At 47.7% G+C, this 10,254-nt stretch overlaps 2 protein-coding genes across 3 annotated transcripts; both read right to left on the minus strand.

The window, feature by feature from the left end:
- Positions 1-529: 529 nt before the first annotated feature.
- On the minus strand, positions 530-4,314 carry LOC123144723 (F-box/kelch-repeat protein SKIP30). Of its 2 annotated transcripts, none has more exons than XM_044563942.1 (2): positions 4,069-4,314; positions 530-1,830 (listed from the first exon to the last, which is right to left on the minus strand). In XM_044563942.1, the coding sequence occupies exon 2, from the start codon at positions 1,786-1,788 to the stop codon at positions 727-729; it is 1,062 nt and encodes a 353-aa protein (XP_044419877.1). In that variant the 5' UTR covers positions 1,789-1,830; positions 4,069-4,314; the 3' UTR covers positions 530-726. The 2 variants fall into 2 exon arrangements, with proteins under 2 accessions (XP_044419877.1, XP_044419878.1); XM_044563943.1 differs by having other exon boundaries at positions 530-1,865; positions 4,069-4,303.
- Positions 4,315-5,826: 1,512 nt separating this feature from the next.
- LOC123144724 (cytosolic Fe-S cluster assembly factor NBP35) lies at positions 5,827-8,768 on the minus strand. The gene is made up of 3 exons (XM_044563944.1): positions 8,558-8,768; positions 8,309-8,410; positions 5,827-6,871 (listed from the first exon to the last, which is right to left on the minus strand). The coding sequence occupies exons 1-3, from the start codon at positions 8,604-8,606 to the stop codon at positions 5,976-5,978; spliced, it is 1,047 nt and encodes a 348-aa protein (XP_044419879.1). The 5' UTR covers positions 8,607-8,768; the 3' UTR covers positions 5,827-5,975.
- Between the last annotated feature and the right edge of the window lie 1,486 nt (positions 8,769-10,254).

Below are 10,254 nucleotides of genomic sequence, written 5' to 3' on the forward strand. Positions count from 1 at the left end.
AGCCAACTCTTGCTTCGGCAAAAATTGGCAAGCCAAGAAAGTTCAATTGATTTTGCACCCATATCTTGTCATGTGGTCAAAAACATTGCCGAAGTGGGGTAATCTCAGCTTGAAGAAACTGGAATGAGTTGCATAAATAGTGGTGGGTTTTTTCCCGGGTGCCGCTCATTCTTCACTCTAATCTTATAACATGTCTCTGATCTGGTGAACAAGAGAACCGTATGTTGGAAAGGCCTTCCAGATGCAAAAAAAAAAAAAAAAAAAAAAAAAAAAAAAACAGAAAAATCATAACTTCACTTTTAGGATACCAAGAGTAGCTTCCAGTTGAAAAAGCACAAAAAAACTGCATTCGTAAACTTCATCTTATACTTAACCAATTAATCAAAGAGCATAGATTGCACTTCCTGTTCCTAACATCTATTCTGTACGTAGCAAGTCCAATTTTGAAACACACGGGGAACTTTGCATTGTGCAAAAAAAAATAAAAAATCAAACCAATAAGATTGCAGCAAGCACTGCAAGGCGCATGTAGTATAATATAGTAGTATAATAACTGATTGACAATCTGACATTCGAGTCATGGCCAACATATATCCTCAATGCTACAACAAGTGATCCAGAACTAAAAGCATAGTTAACCTTTTTTTCAGAAATTAAATGAGATGCAGAATAAATAAAATCCATCTGCAGTTTTCAGCAACAGCACGATCCCACACTGGAACAAGCCTATATCTTCAGCAGAGCACAGCCTGCGATACTCCCTCGGCAACGCGTCATCGGCGATCCTTGTCGCCAGGTTGGCCTCTCGCTTGCGACATTCAAGATATCAACATCAGACAATGGCTTAATGCACTGATTTCTTGGCCCAGGCCCAATCACTCCACCAAACAAACATATGCTGTCCCCTAAGCCAATCATGCCAAAGCCAATCCTGCTTTGGAATCCTGATGCACAAGGAACCATCTTATCAGGGAAATTCTCACCATGCTGCTTCCTAATGCAGCTATTGCTCAGCACATACAACTCTCCACCAACCATTGCCATTGGGCCTTGCAGCCAAGAGTAGTCCTCAACAGCCCAATAATTACCGCCATCTTCGAGAATCTGGACTGTTGATATCCCTTTATGCAATACGTGCATCTTATCCTTGATGACAAGACCAGAGCATGCAGAGGGGTGTGCCTGACGGAGATCAGGGAGGGACTCCCATGTGTCAGCTTCAGGATCGTAAATCTCAGCCTCCGATATCGATTTGCGGCAGTTTGTAAATCCCCCAGCAACAATTATCTTCCCATCCAATGCACAACAAGCAAACATAGCTCGAGCTACAAGCATTGGAGCCCTCTGGGCCCACAAGCGGTGGAGAGGATCATAAGACCAGACCTCGTTGCTCGCAAAGATTGTGTCATGGTCTCCAGTAAGGGGGTCAACTCTATCACTGCCACCACCAATTACATAGAGTTTTCCAGCAACAGAGGCAACTCCAAAACGGGCAATGTTCCTAATCTGAGATGGCATGACAGGGAGAGTTATCCACTTGTCTCGACGAGGATCATAAAGTTGCCAAATGTTTTCAGGTTCAAATGCTAACACACATAGCAGTTCTTCTGTCGCACCAATCTGATTCCGAACATTGAGAAGCTCCCCATTGCGAACAGATGCTCTCCAAGAGCGGCAAACCAGCTGAAGAATAGGATGAGATACAAACGGGACACGTGCAAGGCACTGGAGAGCCACTTCATTAGGAAGACCGTCAAGTAAGGTCGATACCATTGTGCACTCAACCATATTATCTCAGTATACAGCACGGAAGCGACAAGACCTATTAGCCTGAACATAGTCAAACATCCAAGTTCAGATACACGCTGTACATAGAAATCAGCAAAGTAGAATCAAAATAATGATCAGGCATTCATCTAATAGATATTATTCAGACAGAAACTTAATGAGACATGGAATGATGAAAACAAATAGTTAGAACTCTAAACCAACAATAGGGACATAAATAATGAAAGTATCCTAAGTGAGGCTGAAGGTGAGCCTGCAGGGCACATCACATCATAGAGAAATTATTTTACTTGCTGAGGGATAGCGTGTAACAAAAGATTGTTGATAGACCCAAAATTGTTCGGAGTTCCTCCTAGGGCATAGCAAAGGTAGCTCATATTCATTGAAAGTTCTTACTTAGCACTTGCCCTGGTACAATGTTAAACAGTTTTTATTTGCAAATTGATTACAATACCTAAGGACATAGGGAACTATATTCCAAAATCATGATTGTTAACATCAACCATGAAAGAAACAGCAGCAGCTACAATTATTAAGGTATATTGTTACTTTATGTTCTTTAAGCTTCTCAGTTTTCACTATACAGATTTGTGAGGGGAAAAAATAGCCTCAAGAAAACAAAGTGATCAATTAACTCGGCTCAAAAGTTGACTAACATGTGACAACTGACTATGGATATTCCAGAAAAGCTCCACGCGGAAAGTAACCACAGCAGACCTCTAGGATATGGGGCTTGTGAGTTGACAGAGATTTGTAAATTGGGGGGTCCTTTTTCAAAAGTTCACAGGGTTCTATATTCATCCTCTAGTCATCTATATATCCCCCAAGACAAATGGTGTTTGTGTTCTTAGTTTTAAGATAAGAGGAACAAAAGAACATGCACAAGTTCTCTGAAAAGCGGCCGGGCAACCTTAGCAGAGTAAGGCAGGGAGATCGCCTAGTTGGTCAAAGGTGCCAGAGGTGACGTTCGGATTCTGTGCAGCCAACTTGGCAAACCGGGCAGGTACAGAGATGGCCTCAGCCTTCAGGAGTGTGCCAGCAGTGCGAGATAGCGGGAAATGGGGTCAGAGTGGGCCCAGTGGTATGGGAGGAGATGTCTGTTAAGCTACATGCACTAGCCAACGTAACCAAAAATCCAAACTGATGGAAAGGGCTAGGCAATCCACATATACACTTCAACACCCCCTCTCACATGTGATGCGGGAAGTCAACACGTGAATAGACTCACAGGTATGGCTCAAGAGGCCTATACATGGACAAAGAGGGAGCAACAGCAAATTTTGGATAAATTGCAGAAGCCAGGACTTGAGCTCAAGACCTTAAGACTCTGATACCATGTTAAGCTTCATGCACTACCCAACGCAACCAAAAGTCTTTTTGGAAAGGGCTAGGCAATCCACATATACACTTTAAAAATGTCGCGGTGGCAGAGGCAAGCAGAAGTGTAGCCTGGCAAAGCAGATATGTAGCAGCCATGGAGCCGGAATAAAATTATGAAGTGATACTACTTGCGTGAAATAAAACTAACCAGTAATAACCCACATAAATTTAGCATCTGATTTGGAAGTAGGATAGTAGTATGAATGCTACAAATAACAATATTATCATCCTCCCTGGCATGGATGACATGAACCAACTGCACCAGGAAATGAGGCTGCTGCTTAGGGAAGATGGCCTTGGAGTACTCTAAAAAGCACCAAGCTGGCGGCCGGGAAGATTCTAGTCAGGATTAGGCAGACACCTAGATAGGAGGGTGGCACCTAGCACCTAAGCAGGGTAACGTCCACCATCTAGAACACTGGTGCCCTCCTAGCTGATCGCACATACCATGGTTCTAGATCAGTATCCTGGTATTCTCCCTCTCTGAAACTGGGTATTAGCAGCTGCAAGCAGCAGTAGACCAGTCAACAACTCAAAAATGATTTGTGATTAAAATTGGTATTGGTCCATTACATACGAACATATATTCCTAAATCATCCTGCAAAATTAACTGAACCATGACTAGGCACACCCGAGCATCAGGAAATATGTAGTGAGATCGATTAATTAACACTCCAAGCATTCAGATATGCCAGCATAGAGCAATATGTGGGGGTCAGACGAACGAACAGGTGCGAACGGGCAATCCTAATCGTAGAACGCAAATTATGGACTCGAACCAATCCCATGAGCGATTATGCATCCGCCACATCCAGATCTAGTGACAGGCAACACAAATCCGACGCCGAACCGATGAATTGGGCTGGCTAGCATCGCGTGATTTGGGGCCGAGTTCGTACCTCCGGCTGGAGCAGAGGCCCGCGCCCGAGGTGGGCGGTGGAACGAGGACCGGAGAGCTCGCCGGACTCGTCCGCGCCTGGGGCCGGCCGCCGGTGTCGTCGCCGCGCAGCGGGTGTATGGGTCGGAAGGGAGGCGTCGCTCGGTTCGGGTGCGGTGCAGAGAGAGAGAGAGAGAGAGAGAGGGGAATGGAATGGGTGAGGGAGGGGAGGAGTGAGGCGTCAGGGGCGACGGGATTTTGCCTTTTGGCTTTTGCGGCCTCCTCTATTTTTGGGGCGGGTTCACGCAACGTATCGACCGAATATTCTCTCCCTAGAGCGACATGCCATTGTTTGTTTCCCACAAGAAAAAATGAAGTTTTCATCGATATTCATTTTCATGTCGAATACCATAAGTCTGAATAACTAATGGTGTGTCTCCGACGCCGACCTTAAACCACCGTAATCATCGTACCGCGCGGTCCAGATGTGTTTTGTCATCTAATATGGTTCTATATCGATCCGGATCTTTATATCGATGCGCTCGACGATCCGGATCTTTATATCGATGCGCTCGACGATCCGAATGTACTTTTTCTCGTAAACTGAAGATAAACTAGGGGGCTTTTGCGGGCGTCTGGACCGCTCTGCAAGTCCGCTTCGGACTACCCTGGCCACCGTTACCCCCTCCCTCGTCCATGCGCACCTCCCGCACGAAACGGTCAGCGCCGCTCCAGAGCATCATTGACGGACGCGACCTTTCACTGCTGCCGGCATTGAAGCGGTGTGCCGCTCGAGAGAGCACCGCCTACGCCGCTTCGCGGTGCACGCGATTGATCCACGTTCAAACGACACTCGGGCGGTCCATCGCCCTATAATGATATGCGGTTGCTGAGGAACCTACTACAACGCCACCCGTCCGTCCGTCTGCCACACACCATTAACCACACCCGCGGTGGCCCATTGTCACCCGCCCGTTATATAAACTCCAGCCCCAGTCATAGCCGCAGTCATCCTCCTCCGATCCCTTTCTTCTCTCCGTACCACGTCCGCCATGGCCTCATCGCGCTCCAAAGCTCTCTGGGACAGTCTCTGGCCAGCAGGCAGACGAAGGCCACTGACGTCCCAATGGAGGACACGTGCGAGGATGAGCCGACGCCACCCTCCTCACCGATGCCAGCATTGGATGCCCGGCTTAGTTGAAATCTGGCTTGAAATGTATGCGGCTATCACACACCCGTGTCCGCTGACTGGTCCCTCAGTTAGATGCGGGAGAGAGTTTGTGGGGACAGTCTCTGGCCAGCAGGCAGACGAAGGCCACTGACGTCCCAACGGAGGACACGTGCGAGGATGAGCCGACGCCACCCTCCTCACCGATGCCGGCATTGGATGCCCGGCTTAGTTGAAATTTGGCTTGAAATGTATGCGGCTATCACACATCCATGTCCGCTGACTGGTCCCTCAGTTAGATGCGGGAGAGAGTTTGTGGGCCAGCGTTGGTGATGCATGCCCTAAGCTAGTACTGCCGGCTGGTTTGCCTACGACAGAGCAAGAATTAGCAACGTGATAAACGGTGTCTCCAGCTGCCCGACGTGTTTCTACTTTCTACGCATAACTCAGTTCGTACAAGACAGAAGCATTCCTCTCTGTTCCGCGTGCACACTGTGCAGCTAGATATAAGATGCAAAGCAGGGCAATAACTGCAAATTTCCAAAGCCAAAACGATTTCTGTAATTTCTGCCCCTATCGCATCAACCTTCACTGCTTATGAAACAAAATCGATAAACAAGCCAAAAAACTTCGGGAAACTAAGAACAGAGTTGAAGCCACTGGGGCATGTAACAAACAATTGTACAAGGATAGTTCTCAGAGATCATCGTAACATTTTGGACTAGTGGTACTTCTCCAACAGGCACAAACACATTGTCTGCTTACTTGGTTTTGATCAGCTTGTCGATTATGCTTTTCAGAGCCGGTGCGCTGGCGCTGCACCTCTGATCGGCGAAGCACGACCTCCCTTCCTCGGCTGCCTTGCACAGCTGCGGGTCCATCGGCACCTTACCCAGGAAAGGTACCCCCATCTCATGGCACATCTTCTCCGCGCCGCCCTTGCTGCTGTCAAACACCTCGCTGCAGGCCACGACCGACAAAAGCTCCGGAGCCTTCTCCTTGATATAGTTCATCGCCCACTCTGTGGCGTCTATCTCCCCGGCGAGACCTGGCTTTACGAATTTAAGGTCTGTGAACGCCTGCCTCAAGCCACTCATGTTCTCCACAACCCCCAACACTGGCACGCCCACCTTCTTGCAGAAATTGATCTCCTTCCTCACGTCTATTAGAGAAACTTGCTGCGGGGTCGTCACGATTATCGCGCCATCAACTTCGGTGGCTTGTAGGTACTGGACGATTGAGATGTGCTCGTCTGATGTTCCAGGGGGTGCATCCACTACAAGGTAGTCAATCTCTCCCCAGTCAACATCCTTGAGAAACTGTTTGATCAATCCGTTCTTGCGAGGACCCCTCCATATGACAGCATCATCTGGGTTAGGCAGCATAAAACCAATCGACATGACACCAAGGTTGGACTCAACGTAGATTGGTGACCACCCAAGGTTGCTCTGATGAATATCCTGGCCTTCAAGGCCTAACATTTTTGGGATGCTAGGGCCGCATATATCTATGTCGAGAAGGCCAACCTGATGGTCCATTTCAGCTAGGGCAAATGAGAGCTGGGCTGAAAATGTGCTCTTTCCAACACCTCCCTTTCCTGACAAAACCAGTATCTTGTGTTTCACAGTAGCCATCCGCTCAGCAATAGCAACCAAGTCTGAAAAAACACAATACAATACTCTCATCAACATTTTGAGGCCACTTAAAATGGAAGTAATAGAAGCGAAAGTACTAAGTATATTTGCACACGCGTTAACCACCAATTATAACAAAATGATTATCCAGCCTATAATAGATCAAGAACAAAAACTAGCATATGGTTATCTTAAGCACAAAAACTAGAGCAGGCCCAAGACAAACAACAACAGTCAGTCAGTCAGCACCGATCAGGCAGGAAGCACAGAGTCAGCTAAGAATACTGGACGAAGGAGCTACAAGTCTCTGGTCCATTCCACATGTATCCTGAATAAAGCACATCTTATATGTCATAAACACCATCATCTATTGGTAAATGATTACTGATCGAGAAATACACACTGACTTGGGCTTGAGCATTGGCTGGCGAGCCGAGCCCCGCTTAGCTTGGGCTTGAGCAAACATATCAAGAACACAAGATATATACCATGTCGGCTGAAGCAGGGACAGTTCGGCAGTGTAAAGTGGACTATTTTGGACTCAGAAATAAAAAATTTAGACTACGCAAGAGTCAAAGGGGATAAAATGGACTTATTCCATCTAACCAACAGGAAGGAACAAATACTGAGCACGCCAGTGCTTCATCATCAATCTGGAATTCTCAAACCTTCCAACATGTTCTACAAGAAAATGGGTCATTTCAATTGTACGCTATTTTTTTTATTGAAGAACATGTTACATCACTAAAGTTGAGTTCCAGTGGCCAACAAGCAGAAAGGGGAGTGTTAGCAGATGCACTGATAAAGGATAAGTTATCTTTGCTGACTCCAAAATATGAGCAGGAGCAGAAGAATAAGCCACAGATGCACAAGATGGAGATAGTTTCATCTTGGCTAATTCCCCAACACCACACTTGAACAAAACGAACAAAAGAACACCAGCTAGAAGGATATTCAGAACCGAAAGCCAGAACTAGAACAAGATTAAAGAGCTAGGGTGATTTATTGGAGAAAAGCAGCGAGCAAGTATTTGCCGGCATAGCAATCTTCCACAGCTTCATTTGCCAGTATTTTGGCCATTGCCTTCTCAAAAGTACAGACAAGCGCATTACTCCTACCGCTACTTTGAGTCTTGTTATGAGACTTGTATAGGTAGTTATGCAGTATCCACAGCCAACTCTGCGGTTTGGACTGGAATGACTGTTACATCTTCTTTTCTAGAACACCATGACTATAACATTTTAATCAGTCATCTGTGGCCATACAAAATCAGTAAGCAACAACCTTGAATATGATAAGGTTACATACATGGGTAACTACTGCTAAAACTACCTAAACCGAGCTCAAGTATTTCTTAAAAACAAGGAACAAATTATGGCAGTGATGCTGATTCACCGACAACAGATAACGTTATAAATAAATAGAATAGCGCATGAAAATCTCGGAGATGATCTGATTACCAGGATCGGGGCCCTTGGGGGCGGTGGCGCAAATCTGCTGGTTCGGGCACCCGGCGCAGGAATCGGCCTTCCCTGCCTCCTCCGACTGCGTTCCAGGGCAATCTAAGCAAGAGGCACATAAACAATCAAGCTCACAAGGCACCCCTTCTTCCATGGCAGGACGACCTAGAAAGCAGGAGAACGCGGACGGGCAAATCGGCCCGAATCCAAAGAAGAAGGGGGAACACGGACGGGATAATCGAGACTTACGGGCGTTGGCGTCCTCCGGGACGTCGCCTTTGCTGCCGCCGTTCTCCATCTCTTCCGCTCCCTGCTCGCCCTCGCCGCCTCCTTCTAGAAGTTCCTCTCCTTGGAACGGGAAGGGGAATTGAGGATTTGAGAGGACCGCGTTAAAACCCCGGCCGACGAGCGAGGGTATCGGGCGTTCGATTCTGATCCAACGGCTGGGAGGTTGGCTTCAGTCGCTGTACTGTTTAGTTGTCCATCGGACTAGCGTTGTCAAGGACAATTTCGCATCTCGTTGCTTCTTCTTCACAGGAAAATATTATGAGTGGTTGCTTCTTCAATTTTGTCTCCTCCTTCTCTCTTTGAGAGTGAATTTTTCGCAATTTTAATTTAGTCCCTCGATGAAAATAGAGAAATAATAACATGCAACATATGCAATGAAAACCTTTAGTGCAAGTGAACGACAGGTCGTCAGCAATGTTGTTCTCTGCTCGAGGAACATGCTCTGCTTGTAGACCGTCAAAACGCTCTTCCAACTTTCTCACTTCATCTACATAAGCTACCATCAGCGGGCTCTGATAATCCTTATTTACTTGCTTCACCACGAGTTGCGAATCCCCACGGACGATCAGCTTTATGATCCCAAGGTCTGCCGCGATCCTGAGACCGGCGAGCAGCCCCTCATACTCCGAGGTGTTGTTCGTTGATTTCTCCCGGGGAAAATGCATTTGGACTACATACTTGAGGTGCTCTCCGGTGGGCGCGACAAGTAGCACGCCGGCACCGGCGCCTTGCAGCGAGAAAGGCCCATCAAAGTACATAACCCAGTCGCGGCTTGCTTCCTTGCCAGGAAGAACGGTCTCTTGAATTTCTTCGCCAGGCGTTGAGGTCCATTCTGCAATGAACTCCGCCAAAGCCCTGCTCTGGATTGTCGAAGTGCTTTCAAACCTGAGACCAAAGCTTGACAGTTCCAACGCCCATTCCACAATCCTTCCGGTTGCATCAGGGTTGTGTAAGATCCGTTGCAACGGGGAACGAGTGATGGCGGTGATCTCATGTGCTTGAAAATAATGACGCAGCTTCCTCGAGGCCATAAGGAGGCCGAAGAGCAACTTCTGCACACCGGAGTACCTTGATCTAGCTCCCTACAAGAGGGAGCTGACGAAGTAAACTGGGTGCTGCATCATCTTCTTCCTCTGTGCCACTTCATTTGCTTGTGCTGATCCTGCCTTGCCGGCGCCAGACTTTGCCGGGGTTTCTGTCTCGCCGGTGCCAGATTTTGCCGGGGGTCCTGCCTTGCCGGCACCAGACCCTGCTGGGGGGAACTCTGGCTCGTCATCCGACAGTCCTGCCACCGCTACCACTTTTTCGTTAACTTCCCTCCGTACCACTAGCGCAACACTGACCACTTGATTCGTCGCCGCCAGATATAGCAGCAACGGCTCTCGCGGTTTGGGCGCAACTAGTATTGGCGTAGAGGAGAGGTACCTCTTCAAATCCTGCAGCGCTGCCTCGGCCTCCGGGGTCCATTCCATGGGCCTTGCCTTCTTTAAAATCTTGAAGAAGGGGAGGGCGCGCTCAGCAGATTTGAAGATGAACCTACTTACAGCGGCAACGCAGCCGGCAAGCCAACGCACATCCTTGACTCGCCTTGGTGCTTCAATCTGCTCGATTGCCTTGATCTTGTCGGTGTTTTCTTCGATCCCTCGCCGAGACACAAA

Source organism: Triticum aestivum, chromosome 6D, assembly GCF_018294505.1.
Source record: "Triticum aestivum cultivar Chinese Spring chromosome 6D, IWGSC CS RefSeq v2.1, whole genome shotgun sequence".
NCBI classification, from domain to species: Eukaryota; Viridiplantae; Streptophyta; class Magnoliopsida; order Poales; family Poaceae; genus Triticum; species Triticum aestivum.

What these genes read in the sequence shown, in the direction of transcription:
- LOC123144723 (XM_044563942.1), bottom strand. Translation starts at nt 1,788, where the DNA reads ATGGTTGAGTGCACAATGGTATCGACCTTACTTGACGGTCTTCCTAAT.
- LOC123144724 (XM_044563944.1), bottom strand. Translation starts at nt 8,606, where the DNA reads ATGGAGAACGGCGGCAGCAAAGGCGACGTCCCGGAGGACGCCAACGCC. An exon ending in CCCGGAGGACGCCAACGCCC is followed by an intron (nt 8,411 to 8,557) that starts GTAAGTCTCGAT and finishes CCTCTTGCTTAG; the next exon opens with ATTGCCCTGGAACGCAGTCG. An exon ending in CCCCAAGGGCCCCGATCCTG is followed by an intron (nt 6,872 to 8,308) that starts GTAATCAGATCA and finishes GTGTTTTTTCAG; the next exon opens with ACTTGGTTGCTATTGCTGAG.